We start from the raw sequence: 26605 nt of genomic DNA, 5'->3' as shown, positions 1-26605 counted from the left end.
TGAAAATCAAATGACGACAGCTTTGACATTTCTTGGCTAATTTTAAGAATGATTTCTTGTGAACTATTTTCTTATAGCATTCTTATTGATACAAATGGTATCCCGCTGTGATGGTTATAGTACATTAAAATTCAATCGATCGCCACAGCTGCTGTCAACTATTATCTGGTCATCTCTGGCTTCCAACTAACTCAGCAGATTCTAAAACATGCCCAAAACCACATATTGGTTGGTCAGTAACAGGTTAAAAATGAACACGATTTTCAACTTAATCACATATTTTAGTTACAAGAATTATGGCAGAATATAGAGTTGGTCAGAAGAGATATATAGAGGCAGGATATCCAGAGTTACTGTTCCAGAACAGCTTTGTTAATCTCATGTTCTAAATGGGTATCAAAGCATCCATCTCTGGTTAGCTGTTACTGAAAGTAAATCATGCTAGTTTAGCATACAGGCATTTGACCACACAGCCGATACATTCTTCACACCTGTGAAATGTTGAGCAGAGACCAAAAAGGTTTTAATGCCAACATGTGTTTTTACAGCAATGAAGCAGTGCGCCAGTCTCCAGATGTACCTAACTATTAAAGCTATGTCGCTCCAAAATCTTACTAAGCTATTGTGGATAGTCTTCTTGCATACAACCAATGCAGATGTTGGAAAAGGAGAGATTTGAACTTGTATGTGATGTCTTCTGCAACTGTATACCCTGTTCAATAGTTTAAGGGAAAAATAGTCATTAGTTAATGTTGCAGATATTGTGACAATTGAGTGCTTGCTCTAGTTGTGATTAAGAGTAGCTGATGCTAATTGGGGAAAGGTTAGAGCAAGAACCCGTGTGGAGAACTATGTGGAACGGAAAAGCAGTCTGCACTTATGTTATACTGAGTTTTGTTAATAAACCTATGTTGAAGACAGAATGGCTCCAGCTTCTTCCTTTGCCAGATGAATGTTCACTGGAGTAACATGTATGACAAGTCATGGGGCGGGCAGCACTCACAGGAACAATACTCAAAGTCAATATCTTTGGGAGAGAAGGGCAGAAACGCGTAAAAGTGAAAAAGCTCCCATACAGATTTTGTCATTGTCCACAATAGAAAAGCAAGCTGTAACCCTAGAGGTTAATTAACTCACAGCTTCATTTATCAGACCCATGACAAAACTTTTTGGGTTAGTCATGATACTGACAAAACTGTAATGAGGTCTCTATGCTTGGAGAAGTAAAATTCAAGTTTTCTTGTAGCCTACTAAACATTACAGTGAATAAGGCAGTTGCTTGAGGCCTTTTTGCAGAGGTTGAGCAGGCTTTTTACTTATAAAAACTACATGTCAGAAAATACCAGACATCAATTATGGCATGCCACTGAGAAAGATGCATGACATTAAATGCAAAATTTAAAGCCAACAACTGTGGTTGACTGGAAGTCGAAGAACAGTCAACTGTACTAAGCTACCTAAGATTAGCTTTAGTGGGTCAATGCTGAAGTGTGGCGAGCTTCTGATAAAGAAAATGTTGCTTTATAAAACTTCCTGAAAATGCAGGTAGCATGTGGTTAAACATCAGAACAAGGCCACAAAATATAATTTAATCAAGATGGTATAATGATGCAAATTGTCCAAACGTTTGTCATTTTTCATAACATAAGAAATAGGAGGAGTAGAGCACAAAGTCTACTGAGCTTGCTCCGCCATTCAAGACAATCATGGCCGATCTTCGCCTTCAATTCCACTTTCCCCCCATCCACTCTTCATATTCCCCGATTCACTGAGAAACCAAAAATCTGCCTATCTCAGCCTTAAATATGGAACATCCATAACCCTCTAGAGAATTCCAAAGATTCACAACCCTTTGAATGAAGTAATTTCTCCTTATCTCACTCCTAAAAGATCAGTCCCTTATTTGAGACTGTGGCCCCATGTTCTAGATTCCCCAAGTCAGGGAAAACATCCTCTCAGGTCCTTCTCTGTTAAGCCCTTTGAGAATCTTGCAAGTTCAATGTGATCACCTCTCGTTCTTTTAAACTCCAGAAAATATAGGCCCATCCGGATAATGTTATTTCCTTATTGGCCATAGTTCTGCAAGCACTGGCAATCCTCTGAGGTTTTACTCAGAAACTTCCAAGCTTGATTTGGTCTTCACCCAACAGCTATCAGGGATCACTTGACAGCAATTAAAGCAGAAAATTTTGTTAGATTTTCCTCCCCTATACACAACAGTACTCTATAGCTGCCTCAGCTGAACTCATTTCACCAAGCATAAATAAGGAAGTGAACTTGAGCCATTGATGCCCCACTTTTCACCAATAACAGCAGGAGAGCTGGCATTACCCTATTGTGATGGCTGAAATATTGAGAGAAAAAGAAAATTCCCCCACTCTGCCACCATCTCAGAAAATGCTATAATAGATTCAGCAGCTGAGATAGAATTTGTGGAGAGAGAAACAGAGTTAATGCTTCAGATGGATGATCTTTCATCAGGATAGAGGGTAGCAGTGGAAGGGTGCTTTTCTGAATGGAGAGCTGTGACTAGTGGTGTTCCGCAGCAATCAGTGCTGGGACCTTTGCTGTTTGTAGTAAACATAAATGATTTGGAGGATAATGTAACTGGGCGAATTAGTAAGTTTGCAGACGACACTAAGGTTGGAGGAGTTGCAGGTAGTGAAGAGGATTGTCAAAGGATACAATGGGATATAGATCGGTTGGAGACTCAGGCGGAGAAATGGCAGATGGAGTTCAATCCGGACAAACGCGAGGTAATGCATTTTGGAAGGTCTAATACAGGTAGGAATTAAGTGCATTGGCGGGCAGAGGGATCTGGGTGTACAGGTTCACAGGTCACTGAAAGTGGCAACGCAGTTGGATAAGGTAGTCAGGAAGGCATATGGCATGCTTGCCTTCATCGGCAGGGGTATTGAGTATAAAAGCTGGGAAGTCACGCTGCAGCTGTATAGAACCTTGGTTAGGCCACACTTGGAATATTGTGTGCAATTCTGGTTGCCACATTACCAGAAGGATATGGAGGCGTTGGAGAGGGTGCAGAGGAGGTTTACCAGGATGCTGCCTGGTTTGAAGGTTCTTAGCTATGAGGGGAGGTTGGAGAAACTCAGATTGTTCTCACTACAGCAGCGGAGATTGAGGGGCGACTTGATAGAAGTTTACAAAATTATGAGTGGCATGGACAGAGTAGATAGTCAGAAGCTTTTTCCCAGGGTGGAAGAGTCAATTACTAGGGGAGATAGATTTAAGATGAGAGGATAAAACTTTAGAGATGTGCGGGGCAAGTTCTTTTACGCAAAGGGTAGTGAGTGTCTGGAATTCGCTGCCAGAGGAGGTGGTGGAAGCAGGTACGATAGTGGTGTTTAAAACGCAGCTTGACAAATACATGAATAAGATGGGAATAGAAGGATATGGACCCCGAAAGTGCAAAATGTTTTACTTTGACAGGCAATATGAACGGTGCTTGCTTAGAGGGCCGCAGGGCCTGTTCCTGTGCTGTACTTTTCTTTGTTCTTTGTTCTAGGACCCGAGCATCTGTAATATTGTGTTTCTGGGGTAAATAATCTATTCTTCTTCTCTGAGCTTAGACACAAGGATATTCTTGATGAATCTTATTTGCCCCAGGTAGTTGTGCATGCTCATTTGCTAAATATATTCAAGACAGAGGTTGATACTAAGGGATAGGGGAATAGTACAGAAAGGTGGAGCAAAGATCAGCTACGATCTTGCTGGCTTACTCCAGATTCTATTTCTTATGTTCTATTTCACCCATTCATACATATTCCAGCACGGATAGTGGGTAGAGCAGGAATCCCAAGTTCCATCCTCCCCCCAAAACCAGGAATGATGAGTCAACTGTAACAATCCAATTACTTCCGAACAGAAATTGCCAGAAAGTGCCTTACACAATAGGCCACTGAGGGAGCTCAATTTAACCAATGAGTAGCTCCTGAGTGACCAGTAGTTATGCTTTATAATTGCAGTACAAAAGTAGAAAATGTTGCATTTAAATAAAGTGGCAATTTGGAATGCTACAAATGCATACTGGTTCATTATGTAGTCAGTTGATACAGTTGATGCAACTGAATCCAAAGTGTTCAATTATATTGGCAGCATAGGGTTCCAGATTTGGTGAAGTAGTCTTTCAACATGCTGCATTTTGGATAGGAGGAGATAATGGTAATATTAAAAGAATCAAAAGATTTTAATGATAGTTCTCAAAAAGTGTAGACAAAGGTGCATTCAAAGCCTATGCACTATTAATAGATTTGAGAAGATCTAAATGCATTCTGTACACTTGGTTGCCTTTGCATGTATGTTGAACCTTTATATTAAAATAAAATTGGAACCATCCTACCTCAAGAAAGCTAGTTTTTGTTGTCACCACCAGCATATCAGAGTTGGTGTCATCTTCCATGGTAAGCAGATCATCTGTGGGAGACGGCACACGGAACTGAAAAGGTGTGCTTGCTCCTCTGATTTCTCCCTTGTGTGTTACGTAGCAAAACTGATAAAATTCTCCATCGTCATTTGGAAGGTAATAGCCTGTTACAAGATAGAATTTTTTTCAGCAAATATTTCTTAACTTTAAAGACCCCAATTCACTTAATTTTATAAAGTGTTAATCTTAGTAGTTAATTTCTCAGTTTCAAATCATGGGCCTGAATTTTCAGGATGTCAGGGGCTTGGCCCCTGCCATCCAAGGAGTTGGCAGGGAACATATCATGTCCAACCCCAGCAGCCCTGATGCCATTTTTAGCTCTAACGAGTGTTGACTGGCATAAGGTGGGACTTCCATTCTCATTCTCCATTCTGCCTTGGAAAGCTGCCGGCCAATCAGATTGGAATTTGGCCTTGAAAAATCATTGAAAAACATACATTCACAAAACAATTAGACAAATCATTAATGCTGTTGCCAACGTATCCTCAGCTCTGTTTTTTTTTCTGGCCAATTTGTATGCCACTTCCTTGGATCTAATACTATTGTTTTTAAACTAAACCATCAGTCAAATGCACCAAAACATCCAAAGAATACACTGGTGAAATACATGATCAAAGTTCATCTCCACAGGTGCTGCCTGGCTTGCTCAGTATTTCCAACATTTGCTGTTTATATTTCAGCTTTCCGCAGTATTTTAACTTCATGCTAGACAAGTAACTTTTAAAAAAAAGACACAGCTCTGAAATCTATCAAACATGTGTTTGAGTTTGCTTACCTTGGAAAACGATAACACGATTAAAAGAAATTCCTTCTGCATAATTTTCTGGCACTTGAGACCACAAAAATGTATAGTAATCACGAGCAGTGCTCCAACCAACCTATTCACACAAGAAAATGAAATGAACCATTCTCAATATTCATGTTCTATATACTGTAACTTCAGGTATGTTTTTCCAACAAGTGCTAATTTCGAAGAATATCTGATACACTTCCAAAATTCTGTTTATAAACAAATATACTTTTTGTACAGCTGCAGTAAAACTTCTCTACTTATATATTCTATTCCCCCTGCAATAAATGCCAACATTCCATTTGCCTTCCTAATCATTTGCTGTACCTGGATGCTAACTTTTTGAGATTCCTGTATGAGGACATTATCTAGATATACATGCATTAATGCAAAATCAGTGCAACTAAACGCTGGTTATTCCAAAAAAACACCTATGTGTGCAATGGTACCAGAAGTTGCACTATCGTAGATAACCTATATTGAATAAGAACTGTGGTTACACAACTTGAAGGCCAACTACACACAACGTACTGCATGGCAAAAGCAAATATAATCTACCCACGAGACATCCCTTTCTGTATTAAGTGGAAGAAATCAATTTAAAAGTATGCTCTGCACTTTGCATCATTTGTAATGTGTAAAGACAATGTGACCATAATATTTAATATATACATTATTCAGGGCTACTCAGCCTATGGCTATGATGGATTGGGAAACGTTACTTAAAGGGATGACGGTGGATAGGCAATGGCAAACGTTCAAAAAGTGCACGGGTGAACTGCAACATTTATTTATTCTTGTCTGGCGCAAAAGTAAAATAGGAAAGGTGGCCAAACCATGGCTTACAAGGGAAATTAGAGATAGTATTAGATCCAAGGAAGTGGCATACAAATTGGCCAGAAAAAAAAACAGAGCTGAGGATTGGATGCACTTTAGAATTCAGCAAAGGAGGACCAAGGGATTGATTCAGAAGGGGAAAATAGAGTACGAGAGTAAGCTTGCGGAGAACATAAAAACTGACTGTAAAAGTTTCTATACGTATGTGAAGAGAAAAAGATTGGTGAAGACAAATGTAGGTCCCTTACAGTCTGAAACGGGGGAATTTATTAAGGGGAACAAAGAAATGGCTGACCAACAAAATACATGCTTTGGTTCTGTCTTCACAAAGGTCACAAATAACATACCAGAAATGTTGTGGAACACAGGGTTCGGTGAGAGGGAGGAACTGAAAGAAATCAGTATTAGTAGGAAAATGGTGTTGGAGAAATTGATGGGGTTGAAGGCTGATAAATCCCCAGGGCCTGATAATCTACATCCCAGTGTACTTAAGGAAGTGGCCTAGAAATATTGGATGCATTGGTGGTCAAATCTTCCGAGATTCTTTGGACTCTGGAACAGCTCCTACAGATTGGAGGGTAGCTAATGTAACCCCACTATTTAAAAAGGGAGGTAGAGAGAAAACAGGGAATTATAGACCAGTCAACCTGACGTCGGTAGTGGGGAAAATTCTAGAGTCCATTATAAAAGATTTAATAGCTGAGCATTTGGAAAACAGTGGCAGAATCGGACAGAGTCAGCATGGATTTACGAAAGGGAAATTATGCTTGATGTTTTTTGGAATGTAACTATTAGAGTCGATGAGGGGGAACCATTGGATGTGGTTTATTTGGACTTTCAGAAGGCTTTCGACAAAGTCCCACATAAGAGATTAGCATGTAAAATTAAAGCACCTGGGAATGGGGGTAGTTTCTTGAGATGGATAGAAAACTGGTTGGCAGACAGGAAACAAAGAGTAGGAATAAACGGGTCTTTTTCCAAATGGCAGGCATTGACTAGTGGGGTACCGCAGGGTTCGATGCTGGGACCCCAGCTATTCACAATATACATTAATGATTTAGATGAGGGATCTAAATGTAATATCTCCAAATTTGCAGATGACACAAAGCTGGTTGGGAGAGTGAGCTGTGAGGAGGATACAGAGATGCTTCAGGGTGATTTGGACAAGCTGAGTGAGCAAATGCACGGCAGATGCAATATAATGTGGATAAATGTGAGGTTATCCACTTTGGTAGCAAAAACAGGAAGGCAGATTATCTGAATAGCTATAAATTGAGAGAGGGGAATGTGCAACGAGACCTAGGTGTCCCTGTACACGAGTCGTTGGAGGTAAGCATGCAGGTGCAGAAGGCGGTAAAGAAGGCAAATGGTATGTTGGCCTTCATAACGAGAGGATTTGAGTACAGGAACAGGGATGTCTTGCTGCAATTATACAGGGCCTTGGTGAGACCACACTTGGAATACTGTGTGCAGTTTTGGTCTCCTTATCTGAGGAAGGATGTTCTTACTATAGAGGGAGTGCAGCGAAGGTTTACCAGACTGATTCCTGGGATGGCAGGACTGACATATGAGGAGAGATTGAGTTGGTTAGGATTATATTCACTGGAGTTCAGAAGAATGAGGGGGGATCTCACAGAAACCTATAAAATTCTAGACAGGGTAGAACCAGGATGGATGTTCCCGACGGTGGGGGAGTCCAGAACCAGGGGTCACAGTCTGAGGATACGGGGTAGAACATTTAGGACTGAGATGAGGAGAAATTTCTTCACACAGAGAGTGGTGAGCCTGTGGAATTTGCTACCACAGAAAGTAGTTGAGACCAAAACATTGTATGTTTTCAAGAAGGAGTTAGTTATAACTCTTGGGGCAAAAGGGATCAAAGGATATGGGGAGAAAGCAGGAGCCGGCTATTGAGTTGTATGATCAGCCATGATCATAAGGAATGGCGGAGCAGGCTTGAAAGGCCGAATGGCTTACTCACTCAGCTTGTCCAAATCACCCTGAAGCATCTCTATTCCTATTTTCTATGTTTCTACGTATTTACCAAGAATCACGCATCAATTGAAGATAAATCCACGAAGAGGGGCACTGAGCACATTTTAACTAATTCATTCAATAATACATCAACATCGTGCATTTATACAGTCCATACAGTCCCACCACATCATCAAATTGTTTCTTAAATGCTTCCAGGGATTTTGCCTCCACCAGTCTACCAGTGGAACAATTCCTGGGTTTATTGCCAGTACAGGGAGTAGTTGAGGTGAACAGTATAGATGCATTTTAGGGGAAACTAGATAAACAAATGAGGGAGAAGAGAATAAAAGGGTTATGCTAATATAGTGAGCAGGGATGCAAACAAGAGGATGCAAAGAGGTTCAAGTGGAGCATAAATGTTGGCCCGGACTGGCTGACCACAATGCCCTATTTCTGTGCTGGATATTCCATGTAATGCATCATTCTTGGCATGCTGATCTCAACCTTAAATTGTTTCTTTAATTGGTTAGAAACTATTTTTCTAGCCCCATTCTTGGCTAAGGTGTTTAATTCTTTAGATTTACTCTCTGCTTGTCATTTACTACCAATATGTCTCTACTTCTCAGTTGCCTCCCTTGGTGGATGAAAAGTTCGAGTTTCTGCTGTCTATTTTCAGAACGCTGCTTGACACTAGGAAGCAGCCTCATTGCTCTGCACAACCTGTAATTCTTGAATACTTGCCTCATGTCTCAGTGAGCAGAAACAGGTATAGTATACAAATTTGGCCAGACTATATATTTTGAACAGGATTTCATCCTCATTGTTGTTAACATCCTGGCTGTTCAGTGTAGCATTCAAATTGCATTATCAATTGCTGCTCTGCAGTGGTAGTAAATTTTATTTGCAACAGATGCAAAGACTCTCAAAACCTCTTTCAGTGTTAGCTATTTCAACATTGTTAATAGAGTACTTATACTACATATTTTTTGTTCTGATAAGAAGCAGTTTACACCTGACCATGTTAAATTTCCATCTACTTTTAACATCAATATAAAACAAAAATCACATTTGGGATTTAAGCCATAAAATTTTGATGGGAATGGATGAAGAGTAAAGGGGTTAAATAGGAATGACAAATTGTTTTCCCTCTCTACCGGCTGAAATTAATTGTTCAATCAATGTTCTATTTCAAACGTGCTCCCGTCCCACAAACATATCAGGGGATCTTTTCACCTATGATCTACAACATCAGCTAATAACTTAGGTGCAACCCACATGTGGCGAATTGGAAACCCAGATACAGCTCATTATAGAGTAATAAATACTGCCATCAGACTTGTGGCCGCAATATGCATATTCACAATGCATATGTATCTTTAACCTTTCTGTGCATTTGCTAATTACATTGGAGAACAGAAAGCAATGTGTGCAAGTTCTTTGATCACTGTGGGTGCTTTGCTTTTTGGCTACTGAATGATAGCAGATGTTTGCTTAGTGAATGTATCCATATAGGTAAACTACCTGTATTATGAGAATGCATGCATTCTATTAAGATTATTGCATGTGGCTAATCAGCAATTTCTGTTGAACATCACTGATACACAGTACACCAGGAACTATGCACAGTTATTTCTCAATGAACATTCCAATTAGTCAAGAAAACTTCAAAAAGAACACAAAATCTCAATCCCAAAAGGCCACTAAATAATTCAAGAAAATAAAACTAAGCAAGTTGAAATTTCAAAACATACTTGTAAAGTAGGGAAAAAAAAGTGTCAAGGCTACTTTAGCATTCTGGACTAAACAAAAGCAAGTAACACCTTTCTGGTCCAAAGGATTAACTATTTTATTGCTGTTTAACTTTTAAGATTGAATAAAAAGATTTTTATGATATCACCATCTATCGATTGAATGTTAGAACTATGTACACTTCAACAGTGTTTATTTGGCTTATTGGACATTATTTAGCATACAGGATTGCTTCAATGCAGTTCCTTATTTCAGGTCAGGGCAAACAACAAGTGGGCATTATATGGCTTCTCAATCAAAAGCAGAAAGAAATGAAATAAAAATGAGGAAATCAAGATAGCCCTGCTTTTATAATTTTTTTCCTAAGAATGACACTGACAGATTAGAGAGCAGATCATCTGGCCACTCTCAACTATATAGAATGATTTTGTAACACTGTACAAAGAATGGAAGGAGAAATTACTGAAGAGGAAGAGAATAATTTTTACAATGAACACATAAAGCAGTTGTCATATTTCAGAGAGAGGATGCAAAGATGCATTTTTCCTATTCTTCTCCAATCTTTTGGTTTGTTACTCTACATACACATAGGTTGGAGGCTCCAGTTTTGCTCTTCCTTACCCTTCACTGCGGCTTGGCACTAACAAAAGAGGATTCTTACTCAAATAATTTCATAAACAGCAAGACCAAGTACTACTTCTGTATGAAGCTAATCCACTCATGGTTGTTACTCCTTCCACCTAGGAAACATTTCCATCACTTCAATAGTACACACTGAATTATTTTAAAGTTTCTATTTTGCCAAAATCAAAGAATGGTGTTAAAGCTTTCATAGGTTTAACTAAACATTTACTAGTTAGAGTCTCCATTAATTATTTTGATCTTCCATGTATCAACTCCTACAATCATAAACACTCATAATCCATAAGAGAAGCCTGGTCTTCAACTGAACAAGTGTTAATTCCAAACTAAATGAACCTCAAACCAACAATTATTGCTATGCCTATTAAATGAATTGCATTTAAGGAACCTTTTAGTTAATTGCTCCCTTGTTGCAACAGCTTTGCTACATTCTAAGAAGACTTAGTAAAAGTATAAAAATAAAGGTAATTCTTTTGCAATTCTTTTTGTTGTTAGAATTTAATTTATTGTTGCAGTATCTAAGGAGTTAAACAGTACATTTGTTTTAAGCATGCATTTGTTAGCACAAACTCATGTTATTAACCTATATATTTTTATTAATTATCAGTCTATCATAGTAACATTAAATGACACTTTAAAAACATCCACTTGTGATTATAACAACTAACTTGAACCTTTGCCCATTTGAGTCTAAGGAAAAAAATCAATAACGAAAATTGAGTTAATTAACAGTTCTGATCTCATAAATACAGTAATTTCTCTATGCAGGTGATAGAGTGGGTTATAAAGTGACAGCTACCAGGGGATGGCCACTTTAAAAAAAAAAAATAGGGTCATTTAAAATCTATTTGAATTGCACCGAAACTCTCAGCTGCATCCAGTTCAGCACATTAACAATGTACATGCATACTTGGCTTGAGGGGTAAGAGGCAATGACAACTTGTTAACCCAGCATCTCTGAGAATTACAAAAAGAGATCTTTGGTGAAAGGACAGATGTTAACATCGGTGGACCTTATCAGGACTGTGACAAGCTTGTCAAAATTGACTGCTTGTTAAAACTCTCCTAGGGAACTGAACCGATAATCACAGATGGAATTTTTACTGCTGCACCAAGTCACAAGCCAATGCTCCACTAACACCCTTGATAAAAAGATTACATAGAAAAATAGAAATGAAGGAATTGAATATGTTATTTCAAATTTCTTTCATTTGTACTTTTTCAATTGACTTCACTGACAATTTATCAAATGTGGAATGGATACAAAAAACTGACCACTGACTGAAATAGAAACAGGACATGCTGTAATTACACATGTTGGTCAGCATTTGTAAAGATGTATTTACGGGATGTGGGTGGCGTTGGCTAGGCCAGAATTTATTGCCCATCCCTAACTGTCCTTGACAAGGTGGTGAGCTGCCTTCTTGAACTGCTGCCGTCCCTGGGGTGTAGGGACACCAGCAGTGGTGTTAGGAAGGGAGTTCCAGGATTTTGACCTAGCGACAGTGAAGAAATGGCAATATATTTCCAAGTCAGGATGGAGAGTGGCTTGGAGGGGAAGTTCCAGGTGCTGTATTCCCATGTATCTGCTGCTCTTGCCCTTCTAGATGGTAGCGGTTGAGGGTTTGGAAGGTGTTGCCTAAGGAGCCTTGGTGAGTTTCTGCAGTGCATTTTGTGGATGGTACATATTGCTGTCACTATTCAACAGTGTAGAGGGAGTGAATGTCTGTGAATGGGGTGCCAATCAAGCAGGCTGCTTTGTCCTGGATGGTGTCAAGCTTTTTGAGGGTTGCTGGAGCTGCACTCATCCAGGCAATTGCAGAATATTCCATCACACTTCTGACATGTGCCTTGTAATGGCGGACAGGCTTTGGGGAGTCAAGAGGTGAGTGACTCACTGTAGGATTCCTAGCCTTAGACCTGCTCTTGTAGCCAGTGTTTATGTGGGTAGTCCATTCAGTTTCTGGTCAATGGTAACCCCCAGGATGTTGAGGGGGCGGGGGGGGGGGGGGGTGGCGAAATTCAGTGATGGTGATGCCATTGAAAGTCAAGGGGCAATGGTTAGATTCCCTCTCGTTGGAAATGGTCATTACCTTGCACTTGTGTGGTATGATTGTTACTTGTCAGCCCAAGACTGGATATTGTCCAGGTCTTGCTACATTTGGACATGCACTAGTTCATTATCTGAGGGGTCACAAACGTTGCTGAACACTGAGCAATCATCAGCGAACATCCCCACTTCTGACCTTATGATGGAAGGAAGGTCATTGATGAAGGAACTGGAGATGATTGGGCCGAGGACACTACCCTGAGGAACTCCTGCAGCATCTATAAAGGAGTAAAGTTTCGAGTGACTTCAGAAATCAAGACTTTTCGTTAGATAGAATAATTCTTGCACATGTATGTCTCTATGGTATACACCCTTCTAATTCTGTATGGAAAATGTACTTAATACATTTAAATGTGCAAAAGATTAAATTTTGTGGTTTCTTTTATGTCTCAGCCTTATATATATCTTTAAGATTTCCTTTTAAAATAATGCATTGGCTGTTGGGGGGCACGTTCCCCAATGCATCTTTTGGCAATCCCCAGTTACGACGGCCTGGAGTCTGAGTTACAGGCCAAGATATCGGCACTTCTTTCTCTATCACTGGATGTTGTCTACAGCCTATCCAGAACTCGAAAAATGTGGACGTTCATATTTTTATAATAAAATTCACAACCAATGTTTTGTGTGTGCAAATCAAAAGGTCCTAATTTTCAAAACATGAATCCTTGCTATCAAAGGACAAATAAAACAAATGCATCTGATTTTAAAAACTATGAAGATAATTAAACAGTATGCCAAATGTTTAACAGATATTAGTGGTCTTCTGCGGCATTGCTCATGGGTCGCCATGATGGTTTATGGTTTATGTTTACTGTGATCCTGCAGCATGGTTATGTTTACTGTGATCCTGCAGCAGAACAAATCACAGACATTTTGATACGGTGGACACATGTTTCCACTTGTAGGGAAGAGCAAAAGCTAGATATCAAAAAAAGATAGTTACCAGGAAATCAAATAGGGAATTGAGAAGGAACTTATTTATCAAGAGAATGATGAGCATGTGGAACTTGCTACCACAACGAGTGGCTGAGGCAAATTGTATTGGTGGATTTGAAGCAGTTATTCCCAAACTGTGGTTCGTGACTCCAAAGGGGATTGCAGAGATAGCATTTGGGTCATGAGCAAACTTCCCCACTAGCACCAAGGCCCAGGTGGTGTCCAGACCTGCCCTTACCCTGCACGTCTCTAGATACTGCTTCTTGGCCAAGGGCTATGAGCTGGAGCAGCTCAGATAAGTAAAGGACTGATGAGTACATAAAATAACATTTTTACAAAGTACTTTAAAAATGCAGGTTTTCATATTTATAAGCATTTATACTTTAATTTATAAATGCATGAAATTTAATAATCATATACTGAATTTTACAATGCTGTTTTATTGTTGTTTGGTTTTTGCTGGCACCTGCAGTCACAATCATTTTCAAGTGTTAAATTAGGGTCAACATTGGAAAATAGTTTGGGAGGTGCTGAGTTAAGGGGAGGCCAGATGAGGAAGAAGGGAATGGAGAGTTTTACTGACAGCGTTAGATGAGGAAGCACCAGGGGAGCATAAACACCATCATTTAATGCGTGGGCCAATGGCCTGTTTCTGTGCTGTATATTCCATGTAAAATCTAGCAGAAGTTTCCCCATTGCTATGGTACAGCAAATTGATGGAAGGAATGCAATAATAACTGGCATGACACAAAGTAAAAATATTGCCCACTTTACAGCTACTGAAAACGATATTTAGAGATAATATTTATAATAATATTTAAGAACTACTTAGTAAGAACTTTTCTTTATTTATTCTATGCACAAAACATTGTTGTCTTTCTGTTATTTATAGGGTCCTAAAGGAGTTTTCTCTCCTCATTGCCCACAAATATTTTTAATACATGCTGAAACCAACATTCAAATATTGGGCCATAACTTCATTGGAGTAGCAATCAGTGTCGGATTACTTATGCAAAATTTCTTCTGTGCCTACCTTGCCCGACCTTCCGACTCAGGCCAGGCAGGACCCAGTTAGCGCAGCCGTCTCCAAAACTCAGCGCTGCAGTCCAGTGGAGTGGGATTGAAGAAAGGCACACCCCCTGTTTTGTACAGCACTAACTGCCTGCAATGGATTTAAAGGTCCAATTGCAACTGACAGGCTGGGTGGGGGGGGGGTGGTGGAAATCTGCACTTCTGGGCGATGTTGTGCAAACCCTGACCTTTGAAGTTCCTAGAGGGGTTTCCAAGCACATCTTTAGGGTATCCTCCAAATCCAAAGCTGGGGAGTTCAGAAGTTACGGCCCATTGCTGTACCTAGGTGCTAGCCCCATCCTCTGCTGGACTAGTGTCGATTTGCCATTGTCTAGGAAGCACTAACACTGGGCACATGTGGCTCAACTCGGGTCAAATATCAGTACGCCTCAAAAACAAACCTATTGTAACCATCAAATTTTCATATGACACCATAAACTGTATAAAACATTGAAAAATGAAAACATGCTTTGTTCCCCCACCACTTCTGCCCCACACTGTTTACAGTCTTTCATTTTTGCAACCCACGCACCTACAGCTAAAACTTGTTAATTCTAAAGAAGGAGGTGAAAGCTCCTTCAAGCATTTCTGTCCCAAACACTGCATTTATCCTCAGCACTCAAAGCTGGGTTGCAATTCCCAATTCAAACCCTGGGCTCCATATGGAAGCACAGGCCAACATGGGGGAAAGCTTCTAGCAAACTTCTATAACATTAAGCTGAGCAGTGACATTGGTTACTTAATGATTAAGAACTACATAGTTTTTTTGAATGTTTAACCTATAAGTGTTATTTCTAATTGTGTGCATTTACTCCAATGAAGGAAAATGCTGGAATGACAACCACATGAAGACAATTCAGCAATTTGGTTGGTTTTACGGTAAGTTCCCATTGATGAATCTTAGCTTTAAAATAAACAGAAACTATAGTCTGCTGCCCTAATACTTATCCAATCAGATTCTTGACTGATAATTTGAAAGTGAAGTGCTTATTTCAGCCAGTCATTAATTGCTTGCCTTATGGATAAGTAGGGCTATGAAATATAGCACCATATGATACAATGACTCTGAAGTCATAATTTTAGGTGTAACCCTTTTAAGAGATATGACATGACGGACATGTTAAATACAAGACACAATGTAGACTGCTTTTAGTTCACCATTGCTGGGATGCTTTTTAAACAAACATATTTTAACAGAGCTCAAGGTTAGCTTAAAAAAAGCTTAAAAAAAAGGTGTGCAAATTAATATACAAACTAGAACATGGGTTCTTGCTATTAAGATCCTTTTGAAAACAACTTTTTTTTTAAAAAAGCAAGAATTAGTCAAACAAATGGGGCTTAACAAATTATGATTTGAGCTATTGTAAAAAATTCACCTATCATTCAACATCAGCAGGGATACGTTAATTCAACTCATTCACCCTTTCAAGCCAGAATCTTTGGTAGTATACATCACGAAAAAAATGCTCAGGAATAAACAAACAAATCAATTGATAGTCATGTTACTCAAAAGTCTTTATTGCCATTTTTTCCCCCAAGAAATGTCCTGATAGAAAATATCTCTTTAAAGACACCATTGGATCATTCTGTGGAAAGTTAACATTGCTGCTTGATTCGATCATTTTTTCTTGAAGTTGACACATTTTGGTCTCAAAGTGAATAATGTCGTCATCATCAGGGATGCTGTACTTTTTTCATTTGTGTGTTAGCCTTTATGTTCTACGTAATCATTCAGCTCCACAACCCAAATCTCAATGTTGCATTGCAGCGATATTGAGTAGCAACTTCAGGGTTCTGAAGATCAACATTCATTTCACGTACAACACTTAGTAGAAAAAGGACCTTCAAATCCACTAGTGGGTTGAATTCAAAGCCAGGTTCTTGGTGTTGAGAGTCTGAACTAACCCAAGCAACATCCATGTTTCAATCTAACTCATTTTTTTTAAAGCTGTGAATAAATAATATTGAAATCACACTACTCAACTCATTTGCTAAATGCAGCTAAACAGAGCAGAAGATTGATTTCCAGTCTGTGTTAAATCAATGAACATTAATTGAAGTGGCAGCAGCGGCATTATAACTATCCTTAAGGAAGGGGAAAATCAGCTACTTGAAGTATTCTACAGTAAACTTCCAGTGAATTTGAGGTTCTACCTGATTTGCAAAACTATTCTTTGGTCACCTGGTAATAGCCAAGATATTTTTGGCATGATATAATTTGAACTTTTGAAAATATACAAGTGTAAAAATAATGATTCTAAACAAATTTCAACAATGGCAGAAGGTAGGGGAACCAAAAATCGGGGCTCCTTGAAAGACAAAGGAAATAGAAAATATGAAAAAAAGAGAGAACATTTTATGCATGTGAAGTGGATCCTTCAAATGAGAACCAGGCCATATACAATAATTTGAAAGAAGTGAAAAGAGAATGAGAGAATAAAATGACAGTTAACATAAAAGGGAACCCAAAAATCTTCTACTGGCACACAGATGAGAGTTACAGCCAGGGTAGGTCCTATCAGAGACAAAGGAAGTGATGTATGCTTAGAGTTGCAGTAGAATGCTAGAATACTTAATGAGTGCTTTGCATTCATGTTTACTAAGGAAGAGGATGCTGACAAAATACGGGTAGAATGGGAGATGATTGAGGTACAGAGAGCCACAGTGGACTCAATGGGTTGAATAGCCTCCTTCTGTGCCAGAGTAACTATGACTCGATGAGGTAATGGATGGGGTGAAAATAAATAGAAAGGATGGACTGGAAAGGCTGACTATGCTTAAGTGATAAATCACTTAGTCTGGATGGCTTGCAGCCCAGGTTACTGGCAGATTGGCTTGCCATGCCTTCCCCAGATATGGGAGAGGTGCCAAAGGATTGGAGAGTGGCAAATGTGGCACCCTTATTCAAGAAAGGATGCAAGTGCATTCCAGTAACCACAGGCTGGTCAGTTTAACACCAGTGGTGGCTAAGTTTTTAGAATAGTAATTAGGGAAAAGATCAACAAGTGCTTGTTGAGTTCTGAGCTCATTAAGCAGAGCTGGCACAGAATTGTAAAAGACAGATTGTGCTTGACTAGTCTAAATGACTTTTTAGAAGAGTTACAGAGAAGATTGAAGGAGGCAAAGCAAAGATGTTGTCTATGGATTTTAAGTGTTTGACAAAGTATCACATAAAAGGCTGATTAACAAGTTAAGGCTCATGGAATAGGAGATCAGCGTCAGCTTGGACAAAAAAACTGGCATAAGGAAAGAAAGCAGCGAGTTGTGGTAAATGGTTGTTTTTCAGACCGGAGGATGGTAGACAGTGCCATTACCAAAGGATCACTGCTGGCACCACAGCGCTTTTTTTGATATATGAAGGAATTGTATATTGGAATACTGAATTAAATTTCAAATTTTGCCAATGATTCCAAACTTGGAGGTGTGGCAAACAGTGAGAAATGATACCAATGTACTGCAACAGGACATTTATTGGCTAGCAGAACAGGCAGACAAGTGATAAATGAAATCTAACACACAAGTATTAGGTGATGCATTTTGGCAGAAGGGATAGGGAGAGGCAATATCAACATAATGGCAAAGTTTGAAAAGAGAGTGTGGAAGAACAGAGGGACCTGGGGGCTCATGTGCATAGATTACTGAAGGTGCAGAACATATTGATAGAGTAAATCAAAAAGCATATGGGATCATGGGCTTCATGAGTAGAAGTATTGAGTACAAAAACAGGCAAGTTATGCTAAAGTTTAATAAAGCTCTGGTTAGGCCACAACTAGTTGTGGTTACCACATTTTAGGAAGGATGTGAGGGTCCTTGAAAAGGTGCAGAGGAGATTTACAAGAATGTTTCGAGAGATAAGGGGTTTTACATACAAGGTTAGGATAGAGAAGCTGGGGTTGTTCTCCCTGGAGCAAAAGGAGGTTTTAGGGGAGATTTGATAGAGGTGTACAAGATTATGGCACAGTTAATTAAGGTAGATAACAAAAAGCTGTTTATTAGTTATGGGTACAAGGGCTAGGAGAGGTTTAAGGTAAAAGATACAGGGGAGATGTGAGGAAGAACTTTTTACGCAGGGAGTGGTAATGACCTGGAACTTGCTGCCCATGAGGGTAGCTGAAGTGGAGACAATCAATGATTTCAAAAGGAAATTGAGTAGGCACTTGAGGGAAATAAATTTGCAGGGCTAAAGGGACAGAATGGGGGAGGGGGAACTGAATGGATTGCTCTACAGAAAGATGGTAAGGACTTAGGGGGCTGAATGGCCTGTATCATAATGACAATGCTCAGTCCAGAATTTTTAGGAAATTTGAAACTTCTTTAGTTCCAGGATAAGTTATACAGATTTATTTTTCTGTTACCTTAATGTCTGTATTTACAGATGTTATCTTAAAGCCAAAATTGTTCATAGTTTCATTTCTTTCCTCACAAGCCTTCCCTCCAATCTGACAATTGTCTGTAGAATGCTTTCATCACAATGGCCACTATGATATGATGATGTCGCTGGTTTGTGCCGAGAAAATTGATCTCAGCTAAGGCTGTAATGGACAGCCAGAAGCAGCTTCAGTGTAAAGGGTTGGGTGGGGAGGGAAGGGGAGGAAAAAAACAGCACGATTCCTGCTGCTGCTGATTATCTAGCAAATCCTTCATTCTCAGTTGAGATTAGAATTCTCTCTGAGTTTTCAAATAATCATTATTTAGGCTTTATGTGAAGAACATGGCCTTGGACAAGATAACAGAGGTCTAATCAAGACCCTTAGAATTATACTCTTGTATGATTGAACACCTTAAGGACAGAAGAAATTTTGGGCAGGGGCAAACTCCTTTTTTCACAGGGTTAATACATTTTGCAGTGTATTCAGGTAACCTTAATAATGCAAGCATCCATTATCTGGACTCTTCATAATTGTATACTTATCTGCAACTTAGTTAGTCAGTCAGTCAGTCAGAGTACATTCAGGGAAGTAAGACAGAACATGGCACAATTGCGGAAGAGGAAAAGAGAGAGAGAGAGAAAAAAAAAGTGGTAATAGATAGAAATCTAAATGTAAGGTTCACTGGCATATGATCACAGAATAAAAAAACATAGTATAAAAGATGCTGACTAGAAAGGAACGTTCAGACAAATTTTGTATCCTGCACTGATCCTAATCATTGAATTTTACAAATATTTAGGACAATGCATATTAAATCATTTTAAAACATGCACAACTCATTTAGAAGTAGTCTACTTCTGCTATACAAAAAAAACTAATATAGAGACCAAAATAAAAGCAAAATGCTGCAGATGCTGGAGATCTGAAATAGAAACAAAGTGCTGGAAAAACTCAGCAGGTCTGGTAGCATCTGTGGAGAGAGAGAAATAGAGTTAACATTTCAAGTTCAATATGACTCTTCTTCAGAACCCAAAGTTTTGAGTTTCAAAGAAGAGTCATACTGGACTTGAAACATTAAGCTTTGTCCTTTTGTCTAAGACATCTTTTGGTTATCTCCACCTATCACTGGCCCTCTAGCCAGCTATTCTTATTCCCCCACCCACCTCTTAAACCAGCTTATATTTCACCTCTCTTCTATTTTTACTTAGTTCTGTTGAAGGGTCATTCGGACTCGCAACGTTAACTGTGCTCCTCTCCACAGATGCTGCCAGACCTGCTGAGTTTAAACAGCAATACGTTTTTTTAAAATATAGAAACTAATTCCTTAACCATGCAACCTACAAAGATGGCCACAAGATGGCGCTAGAGATGTCTCGTGTACCTTCAGAAACAGAACTCCATTAAATGATTTAAGGTACACGTCACTATTATGGCTTGCAATTCTTTTCTAGATTATAATGCTATAAATCAACCTGTACTTGGAAGCTACTGTAAAATCTCACTAAGTAACAACCACAGAAAACAACAGCAGCTAGCAGCTGGCCAAACTACGTGGAAACAGTCAGCCTTGGGCCACAGCCTTGCCATGAGCTCATCTTCCAAACCAGAATGAGCAAGAATTAGTTAGAGCTTTCATGACTGCTAGCCCACTGTTCTCACCAGATTTTACCCACACGTACATTCTGTTGGATCAAAGGTACAGCATAACTCCTCACAAATGTGGGGCTGATAAAAAAAAGGAATAAAAAAGTTTGAGATCTTACTTGCTTCAAAATCTTGAAATTTAAGATGGTCTATTAGCTTTGCAATACAGTTGATAACCAATACAACCACAATTATTTTACCAAACAAAATCCCGTTAATCAGTATGATCAATTTTTTCAATAAAATTTTCCAGCACATGCAGGTGATTCTATTTAAATAAGTGGGGATGTTTGCTGCTGATTGTACATACAAATATATGAATTAGGAGCCATTTGGCCCCTCAAACCTGCTCTGACATTTGATAAGATCATGGCTGATCCGACTGTGACTTCAACTCCACTTGCTTGTCCACCCCCATACCCTTTGACTCCCTTTTCAATCAAAAATCTAACTAACAGCCTTAAATACATTCAATGATCCTGTTCCACTGCCTCTGGGGAAGAGAATTCCACAGGTTAATAACCCTCTGAGAAAAATAATTTCTTCTCATCTCCATCTTGAGTGAGACACCTCTTAATTTTTAAACTGTGCCCCCTAGTTCTAATCTCTCCCATAAGGAGAAACATCCTCTCAGCATCCACTCTGTCAAATTCCCTCAGGATCTTATGCATTTCAAAGAGATCACCTTCCATTCTTCTAAACTCCAATGGATGTAGACCCAACCTGTTTAACTTTTGCTGAAAAGACAACACCCTCATCCCAGGAATCAGTCAAGTGAACCTTTTCTGAACTGCTTCTAATACAATTAGCTTTTTTCAAAAAAGGAGATCTAATATGTACACAGCATATCAGATGTGGTCTCACCAGCTGATGTAAACATCCCAATTTCATTTTCCATTCACCTTGCAATAAACACCAATATTCCAGATGCTTAGAATTGAGATATAGTAGCCCATCACTGAGACGTGGTTGAGGCAAGGGCAGGATTGGCAGCTCAACGTTCCGGGATATAGAATCTTCAGGCGAGTCGGAGAGGGGGGTAAAAAAGGAGGTGGTGTTACAATATTAGTTAAGGAGTCAATTACTGCAGTCAGGAGAGATATCATCTTGGAGGGGGCATTGAATGAAGCTTTGTGGGTAGAGCTTAGGAATAAAAAAGGGGAAACCACATTATTAGGTGTTGACGGTGGTGACATTAAACGTGCACATTTCTCAGCTAATATCACCACCTTCAACGCCAAAAGATGTCATAAATAAAAGGACAATCTCCACCTTTCACTGGCCCTGTATCAAGCTCTACTTGTCCCACCCCCCCTTAAACCAGCTTATATTTCACCTCTCTTCTATTTTTTCTTAGTTCTGTTGAAGAGTCATATGGACTTGAAATGTTAACTGTATTCCTCTCCACAGATGCTGTCAGACCTGCTAAGTTTTTCCAGGTATTTTTATTTTTGTTTTGGATTTCCAGCATCCACAGTTTTTTGCTTTTATCACATTATTAGATGTTTATGATAGACCCCCAGATAATCAGCGGGAAATTGAGGTGCACAATTTGTGGCGGTATGTAAAAACAATAATAGGGTAATTATGTTAGGTGATTTTAACTTTCCCAACATTAATTGGGATAGACAAAGTGTTAAGGGCTTGGATGGAGTGGATTTCTTGAAATGTGTACAGGAGAGCTTCTAAGGTCAATATATAGAGGATCCAAAAAGGGAAAGTGCATTGTTGGACCTAATTCTGGGGAATGAAGCCGGAAAGGTGGCTGAGGTGGTGGTGGGCGAGCATTTTAGCGATAGCGACTACAACATGGTACAGTTTAAGTTTGTTATGGACAAAGAAATAGACAAGTTGCAAAAAAATGTTTTGGATTGGGGGAAAGTGGATTTTAGTAAAATAAGGCAGGATCTGGCCAAGGTAGACTAGGAACAGTTACTTGTGGGGAACTCTACAGAGGAGCAGTGGGAGGTGTTCAAAAAGGAAATGGGGAGGGTACAGGCTCAACATGTTCCCTCTAGGGTGATAGGAAAAAGTAACAAGCCCAGAGAACCATGGATGACCAGAGATATGATGAGAAGGAAAAGAGAGGTTTTTAGCAGTTACAAGGGAAGCAAATCAGCAGAGGCATTAGATGTGTACAGACAGTGCAGGGTGGAGCTTAAGAAAGCAATTAGGAGAGCAAAGAGGGCTTATGAGAGGCTATGGCTGGTAAAAGTTGGGAAAATCCCAAGGTATTCTTTAAGTATATCAATGGGAAGAGGATAACCAGGGAAAGAGTAGGGCCCATAAGGGACCAAGGGGGCAATCTATGGGTGCAGCCAGAGGACAACGCTAGAATTTTGAATGAATACTTCACGTCCGTCTTCACCCCAAAGGTATCGAACTCGGGGAGAGAGACTGCGAGGTTCTTAAGCAAATTGATAGAGGGAGCGACAAGGTATTGGAGGTGTTGGCAGGCTTAAAAGTGGACAAATCTCCAGGTCCGGATAATTTGTGTCCCAGACTGCTGAGGGAGGCAAGGGAGGAGATTGCAGGGGCTCTGGCCTGAATTTTTAATTCCTCTCTGGCCACGGGGGAGGTGCCAGAGGACTAGAGAACAGCTAATGTAGTTCCGCTATTTAAGAAGGGTAGTAGAGATAAGCCAGGGAACTACAGACCAGCGAGTCTCACGTCAGTGGTAGGGAAACTATTGGAGAAATTTCTGAAGGAGAGTATCTATCTCCACTTGGAGGGACAAGGTTTGATCAGGGATAGTCAGCATGGCTTTGTCAGAGGGAGGTCATGCCGAACAAATTTGACTGAATTTTTTGAGGAGGTGACCAGATGTGTATTTGAGGGTAGTGCAGCTGATGTAGTTTATATGGATTTCAGCAAAGCCTTTGACAAGGTCCCACATGGGAGACTTATAAAGAAGGCAAAGGCACATGGGATACAGGATAATTTGATAAGGTGGATTCAAAATTGGCTTAGTTGCAGGAGGCAGAGAGTGATGACAGAAGGATGCTTTAGTGACTGGAAACCAGTGTCCAGTGGCGTACCACAGGGATCTGTACTCTGTGCTCGGTCCCCTATTATTTGTCATTTATATAAACGACATAGATGACTAGGTGGGGGATAGGACTAGTAAGTTTGCGGATGACACAAAGATTGGCCGGGTGGTTAACTGTGAGGTTGAGTGTCTTGGGCTACAGGAAGATATAGATGGGATGATCAAATGGGCAGATAAGGGGCAGATGGAATTTAACCCTGAAAAGTGTGAGGTGATACACTTTGGAAGGAGTAATTTGACAAGGAAGTATTCAATGAACGGCATGGCACTGGGAAGTTCTGAGGAACAAAGGGACCTTGGCGTGTGTGTCCACAGATCTCTGAAGGCGGAGGGGCATGTTACTGGGGTGGTGAAAAGGGCAGATGGGACACTTGCCTTTATCAATTGAGGCATAGATTACAGAAGTAGGGAGATCATTTTGGAGTTGTATAGAACCTTCGTGAGGCCACAGCTGGAGTACTGTGTGCAGTTCTGGTTGCCACATTATAGGAAGGATGTGATTGCACTGGAGGAGGTGCAGAGAAGATTCACCAGGATGTTGCCTGGGATGAAACATTTAAGTTATGAAGAGAGATTGACTAGACTTGGGTTGTTTTCGTTGTAGCAGAGAAGACTGAGGGACAACCTGATTTAGGTGTACAAGATTATGAGGGGCATGGACAGGGTGGATAGGGAGCAGTTGTTCCCTTCGTTGAAGAGTCAGTCACAAGGGGGCATAAGTTCAAGGTGAGGGGCTGGAGGTTTACGAGGGATGTGAGGAAAAACTTTTTTATCCAGAGGTTGATGACTGTCTGGATTGCACTGCCTGGAAGGGTGGTGGAGGCGGGTTGCCTCACACCCTTTAAAAAGTACCTGGATGAGCACTTGGCACGTCATAACATTCAAGGCTATGGGCCAAGTGCTGGTAAATGGGATTAGGTAGGTAGGTCAGGTGTTTCTCACATGTCGGTGCAGACTCGATGGGCCGAAGGGCCTCTTCTACACCATGATTCTGTGATTCTAATCACTTGCTGTACCTGTTTTTTGTGATTCACGTATCAGAACACCCAGATCCCTCTGTGCTGCAGAGTTCTCCTCATTTAAATACCACACTGTTTTTCTATTCTTCCTGCCAAAAATCCTGGACAAATTACATTTGCTCACATTATAGTCCAAATATTTGGCAGATGGAGTGATTTTCACAAGTGAAATCCATTTAGCAAAACATCAAATTTCACTTAAAAATGTTTATTTATTACTATGATGGCGAAGCTAATCTCAACTCAAACCCATATCCATTTAAGAAAAAAACAAAAAAACTGCGGATGCTGGAAATCCAAAACAAAAACAGAATTACCTGGAAAAACTCAGCAGGTCTGGCAGCATCGGCGGAGAAGAAAAGAGTTGACGTTTCGAGTCCTCATGACCCTTCGACAGAACTTGAGTTCGAGTCCAGGAAAGAGCTGAAATATAAGCTGGTTTAAGGTGTGTGTGTGGGGGGCGGAGAGATAGAGAGACAGAGAGGTGGAGGGGGTTGGTGTGGTTGTAGCGACAAACAAGCAGTGATAGAAGCAGATCATCAAAAGATGTCAACAACAATAGTACAATAGAACACATAGGTGTTAAAGTTAAAGTTGGTGATATTATCTAAACGAATGTGCTAATTAAGAATGGATGGTAGGGCACTCAAGGTATAGCTCTAGTGGGTTTTTTTTTATATAATGGAAATAGGTGGGAAAAGGAAAATCTTTATAATTTATTGGGAAAAAAAAAGAAGGGGGAAACAGAAAGGGGGTGGGGATGGGGGAGGGGACTCACGACCTAAAGTTGTTGAATTCAATATTCAGTCCGGAAGGCTGTAAAGTCCCTAGTCGGAAGATGAGGTGTTGTTCCTCCAGTTTGCGTTGGGCTTCACTGGAACAATGCAGCAAGCCAAGGACAGACATGTGGGCAAGAGAGCAGGGTGGAGTGTTAAAATGGCAAGCGACAGGGAGGTTTGGGTCATTCTTGCGGACAGACCGCAGGTGTTCTGCAAAGCGGTCGCCCAGTTTACGTTTGGTCTCTCCAATGTAGAGGAGACCACATTGGGAGCAACGAATGCAGTAGACTAAGTTGGGGGAAATGCAAGTGAAATGCTGCTTCACTTGAAAGGAGTGTTTGGGTCCTTGGACGGTGAGGAGAGAGGAAGTGAAGGGGCAGGTGTTGCATCTTTTGCGTGGGCAAGGGGTTGTGCCATAGGAGGGGGTTGAGGAGTAGGGGGTGATGGAGGAGTGGACCAGGGTGTCCCGGAGGGAGCGATCCCTACGGAATGCCGATAAGGGGGGTGAAGGGAAGATGTGTTTGGTAGTGGCATCATGCTGGAGTTGGCGGAAATGGCGGAGGATGATCCTTTGAATGCGGAGGCTGGTGGGGTGATAAGTGAGGACAAGGGGGACCCTATCATGTTTCTGGGAGGGAGGAGAAGGAGTGAGGGCGGATGCGCGGGAGATGGGCCGGACACGGTTGAGGGCCCTGTCAACGACCGTGGGTGGAAAACCTCGGTTAAGGAAGAAGGAGGACATGTCAGAGGAACTGTTTTTGAATGTAGCATCATCGGAACAGATGCGACGGAGGCGAAGGAACTGAGAGAATGGGATGGAGTCCTTACAGGAAGTGGGGTGTGAGGAGCTGTAGTCGAGATAGCTGTGGGTGTCGGTGGGTTTGTAATGGATATTGGTGGACAGTCTATCACCAGAGATTGAGACAGAGAGGTCAAGGAAGGGAAGGGAAGTGTCAGAGATGGACCACGTGAAAATGATGGAGGGGTGGAGATTGGAAGCAAAATTAATAAATTTTTCCAAGTCCTGACGAGAGCATGAAGCAGCACCGAAATAATCATCGATGTACCGGAGAAAGAGTTGTGGAAGGGGGCCGGAGTAGGCATGATACTGAACTCTTCTTCCGCCGTCTTCGTCTCCGGGCTCACTTCTTTGGGCAGGAGTCCTCTCACAGTTCAACGGATCCTTTTACC

General features: G+C 40.5%; 1 protein-coding gene across 2 annotated transcripts in view; it reads right to left on the bottom strand.

Moving 5' to 3' along the window:
* Positions 1 to 26605, bottom strand: part of tax1bp1b (Tax1 (human T-cell leukemia virus type I) binding protein 1b) — a 154296-nt gene that overhangs the window by 101208 nt on the left and 26483 nt on the right. For both annotated transcript variants that reach the window (XM_041183743.1, XM_041183745.1), the window contains exons 3-4: positions 5217 to 5319; positions 4358 to 4545 (exon numbers count right to left, since the gene is read on the bottom strand). In XM_041183743.1, the coding sequence (XP_041039677.1) occupies positions 4358 to 4545; positions 5217 to 5319 (291 nt within the window). The remainder of the gene's footprint in view (positions 1 to 4357; positions 4546 to 5216; positions 5320 to 26605) is intronic.

This window comes from Carcharodon carcharias, chromosome 3, assembly GCF_017639515.1.
Source record: "Carcharodon carcharias isolate sCarCar2 chromosome 3, sCarCar2.pri, whole genome shotgun sequence".
In the NCBI taxonomy this organism is placed as follows: domain Eukaryota; kingdom Metazoa; phylum Chordata; class Chondrichthyes; order Lamniformes; family Lamnidae; genus Carcharodon; species Carcharodon carcharias.
Note: the sequence above shows the minus strand (reverse complement) of the source record. Positions and strands in the feature narration are given on the sequence as shown.